The sequence below is a fragment of the Ascaphus truei genome, chromosome 6 (assembly GCF_040206685.1).
Source record: "Ascaphus truei isolate aAscTru1 chromosome 6, aAscTru1.hap1, whole genome shotgun sequence".
Lineage (NCBI taxonomy): Eukaryota > Metazoa > Chordata > Amphibia > Anura > Ascaphidae > Ascaphus > Ascaphus truei.
Window position 1 is genome coordinate 65,407,366 of NC_134488.1, and position 26,716 is coordinate 65,434,081.

General features: G+C 45.5%; 1 protein-coding gene across 3 annotated transcripts in view; it reads left to right on the forward strand.

The window, feature by feature from the left end:
* Positions 1-9,736, forward strand: part of KCNQ4 (potassium voltage-gated channel subfamily Q member 4) — a 95,628-nt gene extending 85,892 nt beyond the window's left edge. For all 3 annotated transcript variants that reach the window (XM_075604624.1, XM_075604623.1, XM_075604625.1), the window contains 3 exons: positions 1,429-1,560; positions 5,995-6,139; positions 8,007-9,736. In XM_075604624.1, coding sequence (XP_075460739.1) covers positions 1,429-1,560; positions 5,995-6,139; positions 8,007-8,225 — 496 coding nt within the window. In that variant the 3' untranslated portion in view covers positions 8,226-9,736. The remainder of the gene's footprint in view (positions 1-1,428; positions 1,561-5,994; positions 6,140-8,006) is intronic.
* The last annotated feature ends 16,980 nt before the right edge of the window (positions 9,737-26,716 follow it).

The following is a 26,716-nucleotide window of genomic DNA, read 5'->3' on the forward strand; positions in this document are numbered from 1 at the left end:
GGGAGGGTTCAAGGTCTGAGCCCAGGATTGGGCAGAACACAGGCCTTGTCCTGCCCCCTATCACTCAAGGGAGCTGATCACTGCAGGGGAAACCCCGGATTGGGCCTAATACTGCCTGCACTGATACCAGGGCTTACATGTTAGGCAGAGCAGTTTAGTAGCCAAAACCAGACATGGCTATATTTATATATTTACAAATAAAATTATTTGACAACTGGATTCTTTCTTTCCCCAGTAAATACATTCTTATCCTTAACATAGTCCACAGGATATAGGCAGATACAGGACAATGCCCACACAGTTCCCCTCCACAGTCATACAATACAGATATAGTCCCAGGTGTTACAGCTTTCTTGCAGAACAAGTCCACTCTGCAGGTGGTCGGCCTCTCCTTGGTTCCTCAACAATGGGCCTAATCCCATCACAGTGTCCAGATTTACAATACCAAACTCTGATGTGATTACAGCTCTTTTTACAAGAGAGAATTAACCCCTGCAGGTCCCCCCTCTTCATCAGAGCTGTACATCACTGTTTTACATTCTTTAAGAATAACATATATAGGACTGGTACAATAAACTGTATATACATAAACAAATACATCATATCATTTTGTAATGCAGACTTAACCTTTATTTAAAAGCAGCCAAATCTACCCCTACCATCAGATACTGTACACATGCAAACACACGCTCAAAATATAAATTGTTCAGATTCATTAGATGCAATAAGAGTAATACACACATGGACACACTAACACATGTACACTAAAACACACAGACTTACACACTAAAATACAGAAACCTACACACACACACACACAGGCACACCTACACACTATTAAACTCATACGCAGACACATCTACAGTACATACTCGGACACATACTGTACAAGCAGAGACACCTTCACACACAAACTTACACACCTACATAATAATAACTTATTTCATATGGCACTTTTTTCCCAATGGGACACAAAGCGCATCACAATTACAGTATAGTGTGAGGCACACAGCACACAGAATTGTTACAGACACCGTCCCAGCCAAGGTGATTTTACAATCTATGTTTTGGTGCCTGAGGCACAGGGAGATAAAGTGACTTGCCCAAGGTCACAAGGAGATAATCCCGGGAATTGAACATATGCAGGCACTGCTACACACTATTAGACACATGTAAACGCAGCTATACATACATACGTAAACATACATATATATAGGCACACTTACACCTACAGACACACTGACCCACCTACACTTAAATACCTTTATACATACGCAGACACACATACACACATACAGACACAGTTCACCACTTATACACAAACACACCTGCAGACACACATACTAAAGAAGAAACACAAGTGCTCAGGTGCAGTATATACCTTAGAGTGATGAGGTGCTATATAATTTGACAACTTGGCTCCTACAGGATCTTGAAGTTCCTTGTGGCCAAGAGGAAGTTTAAGGAGACGCTTCGCCCCTACGATGTGAAGGACGTGATAGAGCAGTACTCAGCTGGACACCTGGACATGCTCGGGCGCATCAAGAGTCTACAGTGCCGGTGAGAGTCACCTTGAGCTTCACATTGTCAGCGCATGTTATGTATTGTATTATAATAAGTCCCAGAGACATAAGACACATACAGCATATTAACAAAAAATGTATTCCTTTAGAACAGTGACTGGTTTGCACATAGTAGTAGAATTTTACAATTGAGTCCCTGCCGTGAAGAGCTTACACTCAAATGTTTGGTGCGTAAGGCGCAGAAAGGTAATGTAACCTGCATAAAGGAGCTAAAGTGTTGACACATACTAGATTCCCCACGTCAAATACAGTGTCCTTATCAACAAAAATAGAAAAAGGGCAGAGCACTGCCAAAAAACTGGAGGAGGCCCATGTGTAAAAATAAAAATTATTTATTCAATAAGTGGATCATAACTGACCCCTTGGGTAGCAACAATGCAATGCACCTACGCATTTTGAGCAACACACCCTTTATCAAGGTGTAATTGCTTACAATGCAACCGGCATACAGATCCAGATCGCGCCAGTGAGTGACATCACAACTCAATATCCAATCAGCTTAGCGCTCCTTCGTGCAGAGGCTCTGATAGGTCGACGTGCCATATCAATGTAAGAAACTTTATTAGGACAATATAGGCACATATGAACACAAATAGAGGTGTTCAACCAAGAGTACAGATACGTTCCCAATTGACATACATTCTGATTGGATAACCCAAATCTCATTAGAACAAACTTTATGTACACAATATCAAGGCAAACATCCCTGTACAATAATAATAGAAGAGTTGTGACGTCAGTCACTCAGCCATCAGCACATACAAAACTGCTCAATGAGTCACAAAATAATAATCACAAATTAACAAAATAACCTCTTACCAAAAAAAATAATTAAAAAAGAACACAAACACAAATTAAAAACCACAGAAGACGGGTGCCCAATGCTACATCAAATTGACAAAACATATATGGTAATGAGTATAAAGTTTAAATACTTGAATAATAATAGTAATTACTTGTTTTTTTTAGTTAAACCCTTTGGCCAAAGCATCGTAAGCTTGCATACTAACGTCAAGGTAAACCAAAAATGCAGGTCCTAACACTAAACCTGTGAACCTTTCCTGTTACCTCTGTATGAGGGGAAGGAACTGCAGTGAGTCCTGTCCATTCAGCAAGTTGCCAGAACCTCCCAAGTTAAAAAGGTGGGGAGGGGCGAGCTCTGGGGGGAGGTGCCACCTAACCTCCATAGACTGTTACCGCCCCTCCCCACCTTTTTATCCATTAGTAAAAGCTCCAAGTGTATTTATCACTAAGTGTATTTATCACTACTTGACCTAGACAATGCACAATACAGACACACACCGTGTTTGAGAAGAGAGTAATAATCCATATTAGCCCTAAACATATCCAATAAACTCATTAGCCAGAAGTGTAAAATATGAGGTATAATCCCAAGAGTTAATATTATCATAAAGGGAAATTCAAATTCCACGCTGGCTCTTAAGCCATAGGTACATAAAGGGACCCTCGAATAAAACAGAATGGCAGGAACAGAGGGAAGACCACTGGATCAAAGAAAATGTCCACGATTCCAATCCGTGTTGAGACCGAGAGGGACCTGGGTCTTCAAGGTAAAGATCCAATAGTCCTCCCTCTGGTCGAGCCTTTTAATACGATTACCTCCTCTCACATGAGAAGAAACAAACTAAATTCCACAGAATTTCAAGTATCTACTATCCCCCATGGGGCAGTGGGTACAATGTAGTGGGACCGGGTGAATGATATCTTTATGTTTGATAAGTCTGACATGTTCCATAACACGTACCTTCAAACACCTCGTGGTCCGTCCCACATATTGTTTCCCACAACCGCAAGTGAGAAGGTAGATAACATATACGGTTTTACAATTGATGAAACTCTGTACTGTATACGGAACACTTCCTTAGTAACTGTACTTTTGAAAGTCTTGGACGGTAACATCAAATGACAGATTCTGCAGGAACCACATGTATATGACCCCTTGGTCAATTGTCTAGATCTATCGATATGTGATGTAAATAAACTGGATGAAAGAGAATTCGAGATGGTTTTAGCCTTTCTGAACACAATTTTGGGGCTCGGTGGTAAACCCTGCTCCAAGACAGGATCCAGGTGCAGGATATCCCAGTGTTTTTCCAGGATTAACCTCATATCTTTTGCCTGCTGACTAAATTGCGTAACAAAAAATGTGCTCTCAAAATGTGAGACCTTTTTAGACTTCCTTTTTAATAAGTGATCTCTGTCCATTTCCTCCACCTCCCCCCGTGCTTGTAATAAATCATGGGGCCTATAACCCCTGGCAAGAAACCTGTTATGCAAATCATCTGATTGTCTGTGGACGTCCTCCTCCTGGGAACAGTTTCGCTTGACCCTCATAAATTGCCCCTTCGGTATTCCTTTAATAAGGTTCCTAGGGTGGCAGCTGTCCGCTCTCAAATATGTATTCCGTGAGTTTTCTTTTCGGGAGATGTCTGTGTATATTCAAAGAAAGATCCTATGTAAAATAACAGATCTAAATATTGTAGATTCTGATAATCATAAGTGTAAGGGAATTTTAGATTATAATCATTTGTGTTAAGTGAATCTATAAACAATAAAAGTGTAGTGACATCACCCTCCCAAATAAAAATAAGATCATCAATGAAACGACGATAAAAAATAATGTGATCCCTAAATGGGTTCCTATCTCCAAACACGTGGAACGATTCTCACCATCCCATGAACAAATTAGCATAGGGTGGGGCAAAGCTGGTACCCATTGCTGTTCCACGTGTTTGGAGATAGCGAACATCTTCAAGCAAAAAATAATTGTGTGTTAACAGGAAGTGAATAGAATCTAGAATGAAAGTGATTTGTGAAGGTGACAAGTCAGAAAGTTCCAAAAAGTGTTGTGACGCTGCCATCCCCAGTTGGTGCTCAATTATGGTGTAGAGCGATGTGACGTCCATAGACAACCATACAAAATTGGGTTTCCAAGAAATGTCCTTAATTTGGTTAATGAGATCCCCACTATCCAAAATGTTTGAGGGGAGGGATCTCGCCAGGGGCTGCAGGTAGTGATCCACATACCGTGACAGACCATCTCCCAAAGATCCAATAATTGAGACAATAGGTCTCCCAGGCGGGGAGACCAACGTCTTATCGATCTTTGGGAGATGGTGGAACACGGCCCTGATCGGAAATGAATTGTAAAGGAAATCCATCTCATTGGTATCAAGAACACCCAGAATATTCCCCTCATCAAGGAGTTCTGTTAAATCAAATTTGAACGAAAGGGTTGGGTCAAATGGGAGTGCAGCATAGGAGAGATTATCCCCAAGTTTGCGTAAAGCCTCCTTGTGGTAGTCGCTCCTATGCTGCACCCCCCCACCCCACCCCTTATCCGCATTATTGATGATCAGCTGCTTGTTCGTTTTTAATGTTTTTAACGCATTTATTTCTCCTACAGTTACGTTTTTATTTGGGGGTTTCATAGCCCCAGCAGTGAATTTATACCATGTGGCTAGAATAGATATATCTCTCTCCACCATTTTTTCAAAGGTGGTTATTGCATTCCCCTTAACAAAAGTAGGGTAGAAGTTCAATTTTCTTTTGAATCCAGAGGCCCTTCTACCTAGAAATGCCCGAGGATCAATTTGTGAATTCTGATCATCCAGCAATTCATTCATGTCTTTAAGACGACAATAGTCCCTGAATGAGAGATTTTTTCCAATAAGATTAGTATTAAGATTAGATGTATTAATATCAAGATCAAACAAATCATTATTAGAATCATCAGACACATTAATGATACAGTGAGTTATTCCTGTTTCCTTACGCTTTATGTCAGCTTTATATGGAACATTATTTGTACTTATAAATTTGTGCTGGTGAGCAGTAGGTACTAGTCCCCTAAACCCTGGCAAGGGATGCTGAATCATACAGTACATTCATTACTTATTTGAGTGGTCCTAGCGGAGAATCTATATGTTATAGGGATACAATTAACCCTTGAAGCACCGGCTGTACACATCTCTCTGTCCTTATCAACAGGCAGATTCTCTAACATCAACTCCTCCCTCTCATTTGGGCCAGCTGCGTGGCTGGACCAATTTCCACCCTATGTAACACCCCCTAACATCCCCACCCTCAAACCTTAATGGGATCAGCTCTCTAGCTGGACCATACTCCAACCTGAAATATACGCCACCCCACAATGACCAGTCACTTTTCCTTCTGTCTCAACATTGTCCCTCGTTCCCTCTAGATTGTAAGCTCTCAGTGGCAGGGTTCTCATCACCTCTTTGTATCTGTTTGTCCTCATTTGTATGTAACTGTTTATGTAATTATCAACCCCCCACTGTATGGCGCTGCGGAATATGTTGGCGCGTTACAAATAAACGATAATGACAAATAATAATTCTTCAGTGAGCTCTGATTCCCTTCCGTGCAGGGTGGATCAGATCATCGGCAGGGGCCCAGTCCCCACGGAAAAGAAGCCTAGAGAGAAAGGAGAGAAGCCCTATCCTACAGGGTCTGAGGCCGATGCTGCAGATGAGCTGAGCATGATGGGAAGAGTGGTGAAGGTGGAGAGGCAGGTGAGTGACCTGAGGGACGATGATACAGGAGTGTCATCCTGGGGGAGGCAGAGGACACGGGAGGATAATCCTCAGTAATGAAGAGCACATGGGAGCATTACCCCAGTGGAGGGAGAGGACACCAGAGCGTGATCGTGGGGGAGGGAGAGGCCATGAAGCGTGATCCTGGGGGAGGGAGAGGGACATGGGAGCGTGATCCCACGGGAGGGAGAAGAAATGAAGCGTGATCCTGGGGGAGGGAGAGGGACACGGAATCGTGATCTTGGGGGAGAGGACATGATGCGTGATCCTGGGGAAGGGAGAGGGCACGGGAGCGTGATCTCGGGGGAAGGAAGGACACAAGAGCGTGATCCCAGAGGAGGTAAAGGACACGGGAGCGTGATCCTGGGGGAGAGGGTCATGGGAGCGTGATCCTGGGGGAGAGGGTCATGGGAGTGTGATCCCGGGGGAGGGAAGGACATGGGAGCGTGATCCTGTGGGAGAGGACCTGGGAGCGTGATCCTGGGGGAGAGGGTCACGGGAGCGTGATCCTGGGGGAGGGAAAGCACACAGGAGTGTGATCTCGGGGGAGGGAAGGACATGGGAGCGTAATCCAGGAGGAGGGATAGGGTCACAGGAGCTTGATCCCGGGGGACGGTGAGGACACGGGAACGTGATCCCAGGGGAGGGAAAGGACACGGGAGCGTGATCCCGGGAGAGGGAGAGGACATGTAGCATGATCCTGGGGGAGGGACAGGATACGGAGAATCATCCTGGGGGAGGGAGAGAGACACACGGGCGTGTTCCGGGGGAGGGAGATGACATGGGAGCGTGATCCCACAGGAGCATAATCCTGGGGGAGAGGACATGAAGCGTGATCCTGGAGGAGGAGAGGGACACTGGAGCGTGATCCAGGGGGAGAGGACACGAGAGCGTGATCCTGGGGGAGGGAGAGGACACAGGAGCGTGATCCTTGGGCAGCGTGATCCCACGGGAGCTTTATCCTGGGGGAGAGGACATAAAGCGTGATCCTGGAGGAGGGAGAGGGTCATGGGAGCGTGATACAGGGGGAGAGGACACAGGAGCATGATTTTGGGGGATGGAGAGGGTCACGAGAGCGTGATCCTGGGGGAGGGAGAGGGTTACGGGAGCGTGATCCTATGGGAGGGAGAGGACACGGGAGCATGATCCTGGGGGAGGGGGAAGACATGAAGCATGATCCTAGGGCAGGGAGAGGGACACGGGAGCGTGATCCCAGGGGAGGGAGAGGTCACGGGAGCGTGATCCTGAGGGAGAGGACACGGGAGCGTGATCCAGGGGAAGAGGACACAGGAGTGTGATCCTGGGGGTGGGAGAGGGTCACCGGAGCGTGATCCTGGAGGAGGAAGAGGACATGAAGCATGGAGCGTGGTCCCACAGAGTGTGATCCTGAGGGAAAAGACATGAAACGTGATCCCGGGGGAGGGAGAGTGTCACGGGAGCGTGATCCTGGGGGAGGGAGAGGGCACAGGAGTGTGATCCCAGGGGAAGGAAAGGACACAGGAACGTGATCCTGGGGGGAGGGAGAGGACACATGGTAGCGTGATCCCGGGGGAGGAAGAGGACACATAATAGCGTGATCCCGGGGGAGGAAGAGGATACATGGTAGCGTGATCCCAGGGCAGGGAGAGGACATATAGTAGCGTGATCGCGGGGGAGGGAGAGGACACATAGTAGCGTGATCCCGGGGGAGGGAGAGAACACATGGTAGCGTGATCCTGGGGCATTTTTCATAATCCTGTTTTAGTTGCTATCAGTACAATACCTTTTCATAGTGTATTCTGGCCCCAGATCCACACTGTGGTGTCTGTACCTTTGCCCCAGGTCACTTACAGGTCTCTTTCCACAGGTGCAGTCCATAGAGGAGAAGCTTGACATCCTGCTGGGCTTCTACTCTCAGTGCCTCCGAAAGGGCCCGGTCAGCTCATTCACACTGAGCTCCATGCAAATGCCACTCATAGATCAAGACATGACGTCCGATTATCAGAGCCCGGTGGATTCGGGGGACCTCTCTGTGTCAGCGCAGACACTCAATATTTCCCGCTCCGACAGCACCAACTTGGAGTGAGGAATGTTGGGAAAAGAGACTGGGTGACCCGGGGCGAGTGGTGCCACCTGGCCACCGGCTGCTCTCTTCGGGAAGAGGGAGGGTGGGTGTGTATTACCTCAGGGAGCTGCAGGAACGGAAAGCTCGTTTATAGAGCATTTGATGGACCGGTGTGTGCCATTTTGCTCCTGCAGCTGCCACCAAATTATGACAGACTGAAGAAAAACAAATCTCCTTATGCAATTAGAAAGCAGGTCCCTTGGAAATAGGACATTGGTCCCTTGTGCCACAGGGAGACTGGAAGGACAGACTAGATAAGCCATAGGTTCCCCCTGCCTGTGTCACTCTGCCATGGGAAGGACACACTTTTGAAGAGTACCGTGGCTACGAGCAGCTATCGATGGATATTCTGTATTGTAACCTCTACTTCCATGTCATACAACATCGACAACTTTCCAGCCCCCCCATCTGCAACGTCATATTCAGCCTCTTATAGAAAGTGCCTCAAAGACCTTACAGTGCAGATGCTGCTTCCATCAAGGCTTGATGCACAGGAAACTTAAGCAGTGCTTCCCACTTTATTGGAGCAGGACATCCTTCCCAATCCCGGCAGTGAGGCAAACTGGGCATTTACACAGAGCCCCCAAGGTGTAACTAAGACATAAACCTCATCTCCTCTTAATGAGTTACTGAAACTTCCCTTCTTGTGGGGGAAAGAAAGGTGGGATATTCTGTATTTACCTATTGATGCAAAAGATGTTGGGTTGTCAGATGTGTGGGTGTTTGTGTACATATGTCTACAGAAATTGTAGTGTGCATGTATGTATTCAGAGATGTGTGAGATTGCCATCTTTACGGATGGCTGTGTATGTGTGTATAATTGTAGGTATGTGTGTGGGTGTATGTGTACATATGTTTGCAGTTATGTTTGGGCATGTACTTTTACAGAGGTGTGTTTTTTTGTACATGTGCATACATTTGCAAACATGTGTGTGTGGGTGTGTGTTTCAGAGATATACTGTATGGGTGTACGTCTATATAACTGCAGAGATGTTGGTGCGCGTGCAGCTCTGTTTGCAGAGATGTGCGGGTACTTGTGTCGCACGATGTGGCATGTAACACCTAATCTGCTCTGTATGTGTCTGCAGAGGGGGAGTCGTAGCTGTCCTGATAAAGCAGTAATATATTTGCACTGCTGCCTCTGTAGGAGGAGCAATACTTAGATATATGCAAAGCATTAACCTTCCCAGCATAACTCTATCTTCCATCCCATGCTCGATAACCCAAACACGCACACAGCATGGAGACCTTCCCCTCCCCCACCCATCCGATGTCTCAAGCATGTGGCCACTTGCTGCTGGGTTAGAAACAATACTGGGCTTTTGCTCACCCCCTCCAATGTTACTTACAGTAGCAGACACATCATCTACCTACAGCTGGGCTTGCTCTTCATCACAACACTCTCATATCACAGCCTGCCCTCACCATGATGCACTGCCCCACTGTCAGGAAGTGGAAAGGGGCGCACGATCCAACAGGAGCAGAGAGAGGAGAGGACCCAATTCCAAAAAAATATATAAACTTTATTGTGTCATGGACCTAAAATCCAATTTGGATTTTAGGTCCATGACACAATAAAGTTTATATATTTTTGGGGAATTTGGTCCTCTCCTCTCTCTGCTCCTGTTGGATCGTGCGCTCCTTTCCACTTCCTGTATCTACTACCACTGGAAGCTGCACGTCCTGCCAGCCCCATACCAAGGAATTGTGAGTACTTTATTGCTTCAGGGTTACTTCCAATGAGGCTGATTGTGGGGGGGTTATTCCTGTCCATTACCTGTCTTCAGGAGGCTTATTAACCCAACATTGCTAGCTACTATTTTTAGTCATCATTATTGCTTCTGGATTATCCTTGGACATTGGCTTTGGCTATCATTGGTTATTATACCTAGCATTTGAGCGCTTCTCCATCTCTATCTAACTGCCCCACTGTCCCCTGGGAAATGTTATTCCGATACTGTATAATTTAACATTCAGTTCAAGGTATCGTGGAATTTATGGTCCTTCTCTTTCTATTCAACACGAGGTCTACAAGTCCAAGGCTGCACCGGTAAATAATCAAACCTGAGTCATACTAACTTTCCAAATCATAGATTGCTTTGCCATTTTAAGTCTTAAAGCCCCTTTGTTTACTTCCTTAAAGGTTGGGAGACGGCCAGCAGTAGTATGACTATAGACTCTGCTAGGATAAGGATCATTTCCCATACTTTCCCCCATGACGCTAGCAGAGCCTACGGGGTCTGTGTATCACGCTGTAACAACCTTTACAATGTAAATAGCTCTAAAGGCCCAATCGGTTGATTAAGATACTTTGTACTTGAACAACTACAATGGGGGAAGCTAAATGAGGCAATAGTAAGTTACTTGACGTGTATATGGTAAAGGGATGCACTAATTATCACCTCTTCCCATTTTCTTATGTGCATCAGTAGCAGCTGCCAACTCTCATCTGACCTCATCCCCATCTCTATCAGAGAGGCCTGCAGAGGTTTGTCTTAGCGACACTTCTGGCATTGTCAAATCTATCACGTCTTTGATTTCACGTAGACACTAAATCCCCGATCGGCACAGGGCCGTTATCAAAATCATTAATGAACGTTATATCCCTGAGGTTAATGCATATCCACAGAGCTAATTCTGTGCAAAAACAATGGCCGCTAAGATAGCAATTCCCTGCGTTAGCTTCAAATAACATGGTGTTAAACATGTCCCACCTCAAAGGTGGTGTTACTCCCATCCATGCCCTGAATAGGTGTATAAAGTACAAAACGAGAGGAAAGAAGAGTTATATAACGCTATGTTAGTTCAATCATACCTAACTGTGATGTTACACCTACCCAGACCCTGTAAAATACCTATTTCAGGATCTGAATGTGAGTAACGGCAAGTTTAGCGCTGACATAACTAATAGTTGCATAGTTACATAGTAGATGAGGTTGAAAAAAGATATACGTCCATTAAGTTCAACCTATGCTAAATTTAGACAACAGATACTTTATCCTATATCTATACTTACTTATTGATCCAGAGGAAGGCAAACAAAAAACCCCAGTGTCATATCATCCAATTATATCTAATAAGGGGAAAAATAAATTCCTCCCTGACTCCAAGAATTGGTAATCAGATTAGTCCCTGGATCAACATCCTTCCCATGTATACTTATTTGGTATATCCCTGTATACCTTTCCTTTCTAAAAAGATGCCCAACCTTTTTTTGAACAAATCTATTGTATCTGCCATCACAGTCTCCATGGGTAATGAATTCCACATTTTAAACCGCCCTTACTGTAAAGAATGTAATGTAATGTCTCCTTAAATCTCTACCGGACGGTTGTGGATACGCGTTGTTAAAGGGAACACCTCATTTGCAAATAGTTAGCACTTATGTCTGGTATAGTTCATGCAATGACCTTTACCGTCCTAAACAGAACTTTAACCCAATGTTATTGTGTTTTGAAGATACCCGCTAGCACTTAACAAGGCATTCATTTAAGTTACCGCCTTGTTAAATCAATAACAGACCTGTGTGAATCTGGACCTAAGCGGGTTATTCATTTAAGTGCAATAGTGCAGACCGGGTAATACTGCACAGACACTCCCATTAATGTCAGTGGGAGTATGCGTGCTGTAGTGCCCAATTGGTACGATCACAATATAATGCAGGGGGAAAACGAAATACCAGAATAATGAGTAACTGTCCAGGACAAGGATTAGAGTGGTAATATATACAGCATGGTACACAGACCCCATAGTGATACGTCACCCGCCCCTCTCCCTCTATTTCACACCTGCTTTGTCAAGCTCTGGGGGAGGGTTCTCTCTTGCTTGTGCCTGGTGCCCCGGTTTTGTGCTCTCTCCCTCCTGGTGCTGGGACAGTGGCCGGACCCTGCACGCCTCACACGAATGCTATGCATGCACCAGCATGGAGTTAGGATCTGCATCCAGTATAGGAGGCTCCCCCCCACACAGACGTTTGCCTGATCTCCACCCTCTCACTGCGATATTACCATCTCTGCATGGTCAGAAGAGGGCGAGAGGGGAACGCTAACATGGGGGGAGGAACATTACAGTTAGAAGAATGCTTTGAGCTACCTGAAACTTGACTTGGGAATAGATGCATTTGCTATAGAACAATTCTGTACCTCACTTGATTAATTTATTAACTTATTGGTTTCAATAAAGTTTTACTTAGAAAGTCGGACTCTGTATTTTTTAATTTTTTTGCTTCCTTTCCCCCCTCCCTCCTTCCCCCCTCCCGCACTGTGATTGTGCTAAGAGAGAACTCCTGGCTCCAGATTACCAGGAACAGGTTTCCCCTTATCATCTGGTACCGTGGGAAAGTACACCCTATTAACCTTTTAAGTGCCGGAGGGGCCTCAGGGCCAGAGTGCCACAGCCACTCCGATCACATGATCCCTCCACCTCCATTAAAAGATAACTGAAGGGGAAGAGTCATCCCCATTCCTGATCAGTGCAGATCGCGTCAGGATGCCATCTCCCCTAGCAAAACGAGCAGGATTCTTTGAAATAGCTACTATGTCAAGGGGCACCTGAAGTGGCAGACCCCATGACATATTAGGTCATAAAATATGTTTGGGGGATCCCAAACAGGCAGCAGTGCATCAAAACCACATACAAAAGAACAATTTGATAAAGTGTAGCCTGACAAGTAAATAAATGAAAGCAGTTCACTTGCAGAGATTTAAGACATCAGTCTCAGTGGGTGTTGACCTTTACACATTTAATAGGTAGTTGATATATTCTTTGAGTAAATATAGATGCGCTGTGACTACTTGAAAGAGCAGGTCTACAACAGAAATGGTAAAACCTGGTCAGTATAAATCTTCTCCGTCACAGTGATGCTATAAATGAAGTTGTGATGATCACAAGCAGTATTAATGAATGATCAGCTTTGAAGTACTCGCTGAGTTTTTTTCTTTGCAGAGTGAACCGCAGCCGGCGTGCTCCAATCCGGATCAAACGATGAATAGAAGAAAAACGGTGCCGGCGCACTGCCAATAACTCACCAAGGGTAGGTAAATAGCATGATAAAATATACATTGATTGGCACATGAACAGGATAAAAAAAACACTTAACACGTTTTGCACCGGATGGCGCTTTGTCAAAGAGCCATCCGGCGCGAAACGAGTTAGAGTGTTTTTTATCCTGTTCATGTGCCAATAAATGTATATTTTTTCATGCTATTTACCTACCCTTGGTGAGTTATTGGCAGTGCGCTGGCACCTTTTTTCTTCTATCCATGACGTATTAACTACATCTTGGGGCATTCAAAAGGTTAATAAGGCAATTCAGGTTACCCTCTTTGTTATATCATCTGACGGCAACTCAACTCTTGCGTGCCCTATTGCTTTCAACCCTAAATATCTGAAAGAGGGATTAAACAGTTGTGCTATATAACGTCTCCCCAAGTTCCTCCGACTGTCAAAATGCCTCATACTGCTCAAAATAAATAGCCCCCTCTCACCTCCTATTACCTGGATGGGATAAGAGGAGTAAAAGAGAGATCTATTAACGCCTACAGCCATACCTCTGACAGCTCCTGATCCCCTCAGATCTTAATCTAAGCCGTACCAGGCCTGGTTGGTACTCGCATGAGAGACTACCATGAAGAGAGCACCACTGTTGCTTACAGCTATATCTTCTTAAAAGCAACTAATCTCCTTAGACATCAGAAGGTGAGCAGGTTTGAGCCCGGTTATTACTGGTATGGGGGGATACCGGGGTATTGGGGGCTTGTGCTTCACTCCATAACAAGGGGGTGTTCCACTTTTTTCTTTGCAGCTGCATCTAGTTTGTTAGTGATGTTGGGAAGAATTATCCCCCTAAAATACCATTACTTGCACCATTTTTCCAAATGAAGGATTTCCTCAGCACTGACGCTGGCATCAAATTGTAACACAACTCCTGAAGTATCCCGTTTCTGTGATAGATTTAGATGATCATGCGCCATTCTTCTCTGCTACCTTATCACATTGCTCCCAGAGGAGTAATTTCATGCTTTGCTGGCCCTTTTGTCAGTGAAAAGGTTAAATGGCTGGCACATGGTTATCCTGGGTGGACATGACTTGTTGCCATTACCATTTAGTTTTCTGCAGTGCTGAGGGCTAACCACAAGGTGGAGTAAGAGCTGCTTTATGTATGTATGTTGGGGTGTTTACTAAGTGCCCTTTTGCTTGCAACTACTGTATCAACCACTTTACCCCAACCATTTAATACATCCATTAATCAAGAGACTGACTGGGACAGGCCCATATTTCTATATAGACCTTTTACCTGTCAGATGGGCCTGTATACCTCTCTGGCAACTAAACAGTTAACGGGACAGACTGAGACAGTCCTGTATTTTGTTATTGTTAGGACAGACTGTTAGTTCTCAGCCTACAGAACTCTGCACCATTCCCCCTATAATAACAGAGAAATAAAATTGCCCCGGGGGCACAGACTTCACTTGCCCCCTCCCCCCACCTGCACGCCCCCTTCCCATTATACTCCTTGATCCTGTATATAGCGCAATGCAGGTGACACAGCGCTGCCCGTCTGGTTCCTGCATTCCATCGTCTCAGGTATGCAGGTACCTGTGCTCAGCCTGACGCCTCCACTTTGTCACTACCTGCCCAAAAGAATGTCCATCCCAGAGGGGGACCAGCTCCCGTGTCAGCCCTGCACTCTCATATCCTCCTCTCTTGGAAGAAATCCCATATAGCAAGCACAGAGATGAAATGCAACACGCCACTCAGGAGTGGCGTTATCACTGACCACGCAGGCAATACTACTGAAATAAGTCACACAGGGTGATTATTATCTCATGGAAATCAGGGCAACTTTACTGCAATAAGACATTGCAGAGTAGGGTTATCCTTTGGGTAGAAAGCAACCACAGAATGCTGCAGTCATGCAATACAAGACAAGAACTGGGTAGTACTTAAAATATACCTTTACATTAGTAGAAATAGTACTTCACATAATGATATTATCATATAGTACTGTATATAATATATATTATTAGTTCTATATATATAGCAAATACAAATATTACTTGTGAGCACCTTCACATGTCTTAGACAGGCCTGCAACCCTGCTTTTCACCATTATCACCTAGCATACAGTGCTTCCACTGCAGCAAGGGATTCTGGGAAATTACATGCAAATGAGCACACAGTGCCACCTTTTGCCTCAAATACATTATTACATGGAACCCTTAAGCCAAATGCTCGCCCTTTTAAACACAGCCTTGGATCAGATTCAAAGCCAGTAAACCCACTCACAGACAGTTGTTTCGTTATAGAAACACACATATGTGGGTATTGTATTATTTTGTATAATATATGGCAAAGGGAGTATCATGGGCATACAGTCAGAAGGATCACACTCTATATATGCTGTTGGGGAGTCCTGCCTCCTGCCCTGAAGAGTTTAACCCCTGCCCTACCTATCTTTACACACACCTACATCAGACATGCTCTGCATTCCAGCCCTGGGCAGGAGATGTGCAAAGGTTACAGCAGCAGAGTGCAGGGGGTTACACAGGAATGTCTCCTTAAACCCTCTCCAGACCCTTTCATCTGGAAATTAATTCCCTCTTATTCATGTTGAATGCAGTAGAGTAGACTTGAAAACAATGTGTTCATTTAAATGTCTTCCCTGGTAAAATATTATTTTAAACCTTTTTATTCTACTATAGTGCTTCTGCTTTCTAGAATGCCATGTTTTAAATTGTGGATAACCCAACACGCCCTCTTCCAGCTATTACAGGCACTTCCTAACATCTGCGTTTTCCTATTTTCACTTTGTGCTTTATCAATTCAAATCATTAACTGTGAGCAGCAATCCCGCATATTTGTTCAGTTTGTACGTCCAAAGCAGGTCCTTTGGAGCTAGGGTTGCCAGGTGGCTTGTCCAAACATACTGGACACAGTGGTGAAAGGTGCAACGCGTGCAAGAATCGTTGGTGAGGAAGAACGTTATTTATAAATGACCTGACTGTTACGTCGTTTTTTCTAAATTTCACTCCAAGAATTCAATTTGCACTAATTTATATTCAATTTCGTAAAAAATCTGGGGGGGGGGGATCTTGGGAGGGAGCGCCCTTCCGAGGATTTTTTTTAGGAAATAGAATATGAAATAGTGCAAATTGGTGCACGCTTGGAGTGACATTTAGAACAAATGACGTAATGGTCAGATCATTTATAAATAACTGACCTGCAGTCATACTGTATGTACATGGTGAGCAAAACTAATCTTAATACTCCTCCCACAAATTCCAAGATTGTTGCACCCCTCGTCATCCTCTCTCCCCTTATCCTTTCACCCGCCCACCTCCGTCGTCCTCTCACCCCTTCCCCTCATCCTCTCTCACCCCCGTCACTTCATCCTCTCTCACTCCCCTCCCTTCATCCTCTCACCCCCCCTCCCTTCATCCTCTCATCCCCCACTCTCTTCATCCTCTCTCACCCCCCCCCCTACATCCTCTCTCATCCACACCCCTTTAACCTCTCACCCCCTCCCTGTCATTATCACCCCTCCTCCCTTCATCCTCTCACCCACCCCCCCCCCCCCACCTTCATCTTCTCACCCCCTTCCCTGTCATTATCACCCCCACAGGACAGCCAGAGAAAACACACACAAAACGGTACAAGTTCAAATACACACACTGACACCAGGACAAAACAGAACAAATACACACAGGGCACACAGGCAAGACAGTCTCACCTCTCTCTGCTCCATCCTTTTCCCCCGCTATTTGGCCCCACCCCCAGGCTCTAGCCACCTCCATCCTGACTAGCTGCTGCTGTGTAATGCAGCCAATCAGGATGGAGGAAGCTGCCCAGCCCTCTAGGAGCAGCAGCCCAGCTCTCTTCCTTCTCGGGGGAAATCCCACGATTGGTTACTAAGTCCGGAGACATAATACCGGACACATACATGTGTCCGCCCTCCCCTCCCCCGCACACATACATGTCCTGCCCTGCCCCCTGCACACATACATGCCCGCTATTATCTCATTTTTTACTGGACAGAGCAACCAAATACTGGGCTATCAGGTTCAATACCGGACACCTGGTAACCCTATGGAGCTGGAAAAGAGTGAAAAAACAGGCGCTACTTCGTGAATGAAATTATTGTAGAATGTAATAGAAAAGTGGTACAGATAGGATTAATAATCCAACCCCTTGCTCAAACCTCACTGGTGGGACCTGTGTCACGGGTTCCAAGGGTTAAGTATTGCTCAAAACATCCAGGGGGAGCATGTGGGGAGATAAGAGAACAATATATACAATTTAAGTGCAGACGTCAGGTGTTATATGGTTATAAAAGCTATGTCTTGGCTCTTATGGTTGATCTACTTGCTCTGCTGTCACATTGTACGTTTCTTTGTTAAAACGGATTTGAATTTTGCTTTAGGAGGCTGTATTTTCATCCACTATTTTGCTTAGCAATAGCTACGCAATTACCTTTTATTGTTCTACAAAGTCTACCCCATGCCCCCTTGCCGTGCCAGGGGCTGTGACACTGTGCCTCATTGCTCTGCATCCTGTCACATCATAATAAGATGTCCCAGACTGGTAATAAAGCATGCACTGCGGGGAGCGCGCTGAGAGACAGTAATGAGAAGTACAAGCAGTCACGGATATGCTCTGGAGGTTGGAAGCTGGAGGTGTTCTATGCTGTGATCTGCAGCACTGGTGACAAATCCACAGGGAGCAGGACAGGGGGGAAACTGCTACAAGCAAGGAAGACTGAGAATCAGACAAGCCCAAACGATCAAGAATGACAGCAAATAATTACTATTATTATTACTACAACTATTATCAAAGCAGATCAAGCTGGAGCAACGAAATGCAGAAATATTATGCATCTATGTATGTAAATATATATGTATTCATATACACCATCTGTTTCATAAAATAGACAGAATGTATTCTGGAGTTATAACACAATGTCCGATCAATACAGAAGACACGAGCCTTTCACAAATAATTATTATTAATATCGAGTGAGGTTAGAACAATACAGAGGAAAACAGAAGTCCTATTATTTCACAAGATTAATTCACAGCAAGTTAGAACCTAGCATTGCTCTGTCAGACGATTATACAGGAAGCTAAGAGTTGAATGATTAACCCAGTGGTAAAAGCATAACTTATCCACTCTCGGATTTTGTCACCTCTTTCCAACTTTGAACAAACACGCCGACATCAGAATTAGTGGATATAAATTGTCACAACACAACAACCAATACACAACTTAACATTTTCATTTCCCGTGGTTCCGCCTTCCCGGGGTTCCGCCTGTTTGCTCTGAACACAACACACAAAAAGCCCACAGGATACCCGTGGCTTCAACCCTAAATCACTACAGCCACCACAAGCCTGATGACACTGTAAAATATACATTACTTGGGAGGTCACTCACATACTTGCCGCATTAGACTCTTATGGCACTACTTCCCCAATGACCACACCACAAGAGGTCCATTGACCTCCACTAAAAGAACCAAACCAACAAGGTCCCCACAACAAACATTGTATTGTATTGTATGTCTTTATTTATATAGCGCCATTAATGTACATAGCGCTTCACAGTAGTAATACACATGGTAATCAAAACAAATAACAGATAATATATGTAACGGATTTTCTGGCCTGGCCTGACCCACCCAATCTCACATTGGCCCCTGTGGTCTAACCAGCCCCCATTACAGTGTAGTGTCTGGTGGTGCACCTGTTGGCAACAGGACTCCTGAGTCTCCCGCATGATGTTGTGTGGGGATTGCCAACCCAGACAGGCAGCTGAGGTAGTGTACTTGAGTCCTACCTAGATCCAGTGCAGCGCCTCCACCTCATCAGGATCCCAGCGTCCGCTTGTGGATGGTCCTGGTGAGGAACTCCTCTGTGGTGCACTCCTCTGTGTAATCACTCCACACTTACACACGAGGGTATGATTGAACAAGATCATCTTTATTGAAGTGAGGTGGGCCAGCTGCCCCTCACAGCGGTTGTGCTCAGCCGCTCATGCTCACCACACTTCCCTTTGAAAGGTATCTCTTCCCAATTTGGTGGATTCCCTATCTCCCCTCAGTGAGATATTCCCTGTGCCAGGTCCCTGGTCACAGTCTAGTGAGCCGCCTCCTCCCAAGTCTGTACTCAGGCTTGCTCCTTGCTTCAACATCTACAACCAACTCTGCAACACTCCAACACTTCCTAACTTTTGAGCAGTGCTGTGCCTTATGTATCCTCTGGGGGCAGGCACAACTCTGACATCACTAATTATGGATTCAGAGTATGTGGCCACTCACATCCATACATAGGGCACCTCACCAGGGTGTGAGGGCAAACCTCCATAATTACTGCTGGCATGCCCACAACTTACCAGGCCTTACTGTCAGCAGGAGAGATGACTGTAGTCCATTTTACAGCATGGCTACATATAAATAACAGATCATGGGAATAAGTGCTTTAGACATAAAAGTAACATTAAGGAAGAGGAGTCCCTGCCCCGAGGAGCTTACAGTCTAATTGGTAGGTAGGGAGAACGTACAGAGACAGTAGGAGGGAGTTCTGGTAAGTGCGTCTGCAGGGGGCCAAGCTTTATGTATCATGCGTTCAGAATATCCACAGTGCTATTCATATGCTTCTTTAAGCAAGTGTGTCTTAAGTTGGGTCTTAAAGGTGGATAGAGAGGGTGCTAGTCGGGTACTGAGGGGAAGGGCATTCCAGAGGTGTGGGGCAGTCAGTGAAAAAGGTTTAAGGCGGGAGAGAGCTTTAGATACAAAGGGGGTAGAAAGAAGACATCCTTGAGAAGAACACAAGAGTCTGGATGGTGCATAACGAGAAATTAGGGCTGAGATGTAAGGAGGGGCAGAAGAGTGTAAAGCTTTAAAAGTGAGGAGAAGAATGGAGTGTGAGATGCGGATTTGATCAGAAGCCAGGAGAGGGAATTCATGAGGGGAGATGCTGAGGCAGATCTAAGAAAGAGTAGCGTGACTCTGGCAGCAGCGTTTAGGATAGATCGTAGGGGAGACAGGGGAGAGGCAGGAAGGCCGGACAGCAGGAGGTTACAGTAATCAAGACGGGAGAGAATGAGGGCCTGAGTCAGAGTTTTAGCAGTCGAGCAACAGAGGAAAGGGCGTATCTTTGTTATATTGCAGAGGAAAAAGCGACAGGTTTTAGAAATGTTTTGAATGTGAGGGGCGAATGTGAGAGAGGAGTCGAGTCTGACCCCTAGGCAGCATGCTTGGGCTACTGGGTGAATGATCGTAGTTCCAACAGTAATGTGGAAGGAGGTAGTAGGGCCAGGTTTGGGAGGAAGTATGAGGAGCTCTGTTTTAGCCATGTTGAGTTTAAGGCGGCGGAGGGCCATCCAGGATGATATAGCAGAGAGACATTCAGAAACTTTGATTTGTACAGCAGGTGTAAGGTCGGGTGTTGAAAAATATATTTGTGTGTCGTCAGCATAGAGGTGATAATTAAACCCAAAAGATGTTATTAGGTCACCTAGAGAGAGTGTGTACAGAGAAAACAGAAGAGGTCCCAGGACAGAGCCCTGGGGTACGCCCAGAGAGATATATAGAGGAGGAGGAGGTGTTAGTAAAAGAGACACTGAAAGTACGATGGGAGAGGTAGGATGAGATCCAGGATAGAGCTTTGTTCCGAATACCAAGAGTATGGAGAATGTGAAGGAGAAGACGGTGGTCCACGGTGTCAAATGCTGCAGAGAGGTCGAGTAATATGAGCAGAGTGTAATGATCTCTGTCTTTGGCAGCATGGAGGTTGTCAGTTATTTTAGTGAGGGCTGTTTCCGTGGAGTGAGCAGTGCGGAAGCCAGATTGTAGAGGGTCTAGGAGAGAATAGGTGTTGAGAAAATGGAGCAAGCGAGAGAATACAAGATGTTCAAGGAGTTTAGAAGCAAAAGGCAGGAGGGAGACAGGTCTATAGTTAGAAAGACAGGTAGGGTCAAGCTTGCTGTTTTTGAGTAATGGTATGACTGTTGCATGTTTAAAGGAGGATGGAAAGGTTCCAGAGCAGAGGGAGGAGTTCAAAATGTGTGTGAGCGTAGGGATTATAGTAGGAGCAAGAGGTTTTATGAGATGGGAGGGAATGGGGTCAAGAGGGCAAGTGGTAGAGGGAGAAGAGGCGATCAACAGCGACACATCCTCCTCTGAAGAGGTGTAGGATGGGAGGAAGAAACAGAGGGGATGTTCTGACGTATGGATTCTACCTTTTCCTTAAAATAGTCAGCAAAGTCCTGAGCGGAGATGGAGGAAGGAGAGGCAGCTGAGGGTGGTTTGAGTAGAGTATCAAAGACAGAGAACAGTCGGCGTGGGTTAGACATAACACCATCTCACCATGAGCAAGGGCATTTAACCGCAGTAAACAAACCTACTGCCCTCTCCAAACTGCCTTGCAAACTTAGATTGAAGATATCACTCCCAATATCCAAGAGATGTACCCGATCTCCCCTAGACAAACCTGCTGAACTGCCCTTCAGATCTGTGTGTCGAATCTATAAACTGCTCAGCTCCTCCACAAAGGCTCAACCTTTCGATGTCACTGCTATTCCTAGCCTCCAGCCACACTAATCTGGGGGAAATCCTAAACCTAACCATACTGCTTCAGACGCATCACCAACCCTAAATGAGTGAGAGCTCATTCTCAATCCCCCTAAATTTAGTCCATTCACACACTGATCCAACACTCTTATAAATTGAAACCTGGATAAAGAAGAACTATCCTTATGCACCAAGAATGGACCCCCACTATGGGCCTCAACTCATCAAGCAGAACAACACCCACTTACCCTTACCTTTCTAGTCTGTCTTAGACCTCCTGGTAAGAAAATTAACCTGACCTGATCCCACCAGGACGTCCTCCCCTCTCAAACCTCTTGCCCCCTATTTTGAGGCTGCCACCAGCTCACTTACCCTCATGGCTCAAAAGAAAGCCAATGAAAAAATGCCAAACTAAATAAACGAGCTTCAAAATCATAAAAACAGATCACCCTAGTCTCGCCCACCAAGCCCTCCAAAGGAATCAGAGTAATTCGATCACGATCATCCCACCTACCTGTCTGCCTCTTCCACCCCACCCCCATCTTGCAAACTATAAATGCCTTTGTAATATCCCTAAACCCATGTAATCAGTGGTGGGATTCAGCTGGTTCGCACCGGTTCACGCAAACCTGTTCTTAAAATTTCACAAGTTCGCCAAACCGGTGCTTAATTCTCTCACTTTTGTGGGTGGGTGGTGGGCGGCGTCTACCAGCATCTCCTGGCATCTCCCGGCATGTTTCCCCTGCAAATCTGCTCAATATGGGCATGCAGCGTCAAATTGCACCGTACTGCCATGCCATCGGGAACGCTACGTGACGTAACCGCATCACATGATGCCCGTTGCTATGACAATGGGACGCTCCGTGACATCATGACGTAAAACGGCATCACATTGTCATGGCAACGCGACGCAATGTGACGCGGCGCGGCCATATTGAGAAGATTTGCAGGGGAAAGATGCCGGAGCATGCCACCCGCTCACCCGCACAGGTGTAAGAGTTGCAGGGGGAAGATGCCAAGACGACACCGCTGAAGGTAAGAAAAGAACCGGTTACTAAAAATGTTGAATCCCACCAGTGCATGTAACTTTAAAAAAAAGGACAGACTCACTTAAGAGCGCTCCATTCTGGCACCCGACATACCATCTTCTCTATTAACCAACATACCATTGATCAACCCCCTATGACAAAACCTGTTCCAATCCTCCCAAGACATTGCATACCTTGCCCACATATCCAGAGCCACAGAAGTCCACACCAAATACATTACTCTTCCACTGCCATGTGACTAAGTCCCGTTGGGCAAGGTCTGCCAGCAGTCTCACCTCCAGAGCCAGCCTCCTGAATTCTGAAAAGTGAAAGCGAGACAAAACATCAGTCACACCGTCACACCATTCTCTACACCTGGAACATGCCTTGCCCCGAAACCAGATAGTCCTCTCCAAGCACTGCAGCACAAAGACTCTATAAGGCCTCGTTCAGGGTGCTGGCTTCGGAGGGAGGGCGTGCTGCCGTGTGTGCTGCCGTGAGAAACAAAGTATTCAATTTGAATACTGGTTGTCAGGGTAGCAACCACCCTGTCTCCGAAGCCAGGAGTTGAAGCTGACTACAGTTTCAATAAACGAAAATTTCGTTTTTTGGAGCTGCAGCAGCGTCACTGGGACCTAGGCAGCAAATGAAATCATTCTTCAGAATGATTTCATGACTGCAACTTGGATACTTACCCTGCTGTGTGTAACCCCGCCCCCTCCCCAACGCTGAAAAGTCTGCTGGGGGATAAACACAGATCGCCCAGCAAACTGCCGCACTGCCTCCCTCCCGCCCTCCCTCCGAGTCCTGCAGCTGGCACCCTGAACGAGGCCTAAGGCAGGGGAGCACAATCTTTTTTCCCTGCGCCCCCCTGCCGGCGCAGAACGGTGGTCGCGCTTGTACAGAACGGAGGTTGCGCATGCGCAGAAGGGGAAATTGCCGGTCTGCGCAGATGCCGAAAATCGCCAGTTCCGCTTTCCGCAGATTTTTGATTTGCGGGTGGGACCATAGAACGGAACCCGCCGCATTACCAGGGCCCGCATGTATATGATAATATATATCAAGCTCCTCTTTGATACTTGGAAGTATCATTTTGATAACCTGATCCTGTAATTAAAAAATTAAATCTATACTCAACATTGGCTATATCTGGAAGGGTTGAAACACAATGGTATGCTTGAGATATGGTGTTAAGGAAGCACACTTACATTGAAACCTCTATATCCACCTTGAGTATGGTGTGTGTTTCACAGAACAACAAGCGACCATTAAAAAATGGCATGGAATGGTGAAGTTTTCAGTCTCTGCCTGGACTGCCTCCCAGACGTCACTGAGGAAGCTTTTAGCGAAACGCGTCTGACGGCTTTTTGGTCCTCGCAAGCCACCATACCCAGGAAGAAAGTTAAATCCCAGTTAGTGAAACATCATCGCCGAAGCGCATGCGCATGCGCGGACGGCAGGCAACGGAAGCAGCAGCAGCAGTGGGGAGTCTGACGACCGGGAGGAAGACCAGACTGTGCACAAGTCAGGACGAACCACCTGATCTACACCCGTACCACTGCATTGCCTTCATCATCTACTGGGACAGACTCCATGCGGACACCTAACCATCTGGGAGGCAGTCCAGGCAGAGACTGAAAACTTCACCATTCCATGCCATTTTTTAATGGTCGCTTGTTGTTCTGTGAAACACACACCATACTCAAGGTGGATATAGAGGTTTCAATGTAAGTGTGCTTCCTTAACACCATATCTCAAGCATACCATTGTGTTTTAACCCTTCCTGATTGTGGTCCCTCTGTCTGTTTATATTGCATGTGTCCTGGAAACCTGAGTAAGACATCGCGCCGGAGGATCCCCCCCTTCTTTACTCTTCTGTTACAATCAAGAGGTTGTTGAATCACCTCTTACAGAGACTCTGGCAGCAGGACTTTACTCCAGAAGGGACTGAACTTTGAACCCATTTTATACGGTTGGCGCAGTTATTTTATTTTCTTTGCATTGGCTATATCTGCATTAAATTTTCTCATTCTTCTAAACAGTATAATACAACGTATAATGAGTACTAAGATTAGAATAGCAATTATTAGCAGAGGATGGGTCATCCAGTGTATCACTCCTTGGGCAAGAGAAGGCATTTTTCCTCCAAACCATCTCTGCCACCAAGACTATTTTCTTCACTATAGTCCTTTTTGATCGTAGTTAATTTCCCATCTACAATCTCTAACTGCATAAGTGAAGTATGAGATGATTTAGATAATTCTGTGATTATCTGTTGTAATTTTGTAGGATTTCTTAGTTGATTATAAAATTCATCTCCATATCCCAATACCACTGGATATACATACCTCTGGTAGTATGTCAATGTGAAATTTAAAGCAATGGGTATCATTGGTTTTACTGAATACATAACACCATTGTGATTATACATTTTAACTTCAATACTGTAATACATCGCTTAGTACAGTAGTTTCCTTGAGGCAAATTTATGGTAACCGAACAATTTGTACTATGTATGGTGATATCGCCCATAAAATGATTCCAGCATACCTTTCCATCATTGAGTTTCCAACTCAACTGATTAGAAATAGGATCTACATGTAATAAACAAGTATTCTGGCCTTGCCAGAACCAGTCAATTACCTGTTTAACTTTGCATCATACCCTTGGAACAGTGTATTGAACAATTTGCCTTTAATCCTACCTTTAGAGTGCCAGGGATAGCTTTATACTTAATATAGCAGGTGGAGACCATTTTTAGGGTGAAATTAATATAAGGTTTTATTGAGCCTGTTCCTTTATCCAGGCAACAAATACAAAAACAACAAAATAACAAACCCCTATCCCTCTGTAAAGGCTAACTTACTTCCCCAGACCCTATCTGCAGGACTGGAGGGATATTCCTATTACCAGCCTATCACCACAAAGTATCAGGAAGTACCTTAAGCAGGTGGCCCTCTATGTCAGTCTCTGGCATGTTCCTGGATCCTCTGTGTCCAGAAAATATAGGTCTCTGAGTGTCTTGATCTCAGCACGGCCTTTGTGCTCAAGACAGTGTCTGTGTGCAGGCTTCTCTGCTTTCCTGTGTCCTCCTGTGTCTCACATGAGGCTGTTTACAGAGCTCTCATTAGTCCAGGTGGAGGCTAGTTAATTGAGTGGCTGCAATCAACTATCCCTCTGCTGGATTCTCGGAGCTCGGAGGCTGATTTATTTAAACAGGAATAAGTCCCTGTTAGACGCCCCCAACTAGGTCTTGACGTAGTATGGAAAAGGCTAGAGGAGTGCTATGGTAGCCCAGAGGTAATCGAAGATGCACTTTTCAAGAGTCGACCACTTCCCCAGAATTAGGGTGAAAGACTATTCGAAGTTATGAGAGCTTGGAGATCTGCTGCAGGAATTGGAGTCTTCAAGAGCAGATCAATCTCTATCAGGTCTCAACGTCTTAGACACCGCTCGTGGAGTAAAACCCATCTTGGAGAAACTACCACACAACCTCCAATACAGATGGTCTTCGCAAGGTTCAAAATACAAAAGGGAAAAGCAAGTTGCCTTCCACCCCTTTTCATTCTTCTTGAGCTTTATCCAAGCAGGGAAACAGGGGACGCAAACAAGGAATTCCCCATACACAAGAAGCCACACCATGTAACAGTTGTTTTGTGTTTAGTATGAAGCCAATAGAGGAATGCAAGAACCTACTCAGAGAATTTGGAGTTTGCTTCAGGTGCTGCACTTCCAAACTCATCTATTCAAAGACTGTGAAGAAGCCATGAAATGTACAGTGTGCAACAGTGGCAAGAATGTAACAGCTCTACATCCAGAGGCACTGACACTTGACCAGCTCAACAACCCTTCCCCCA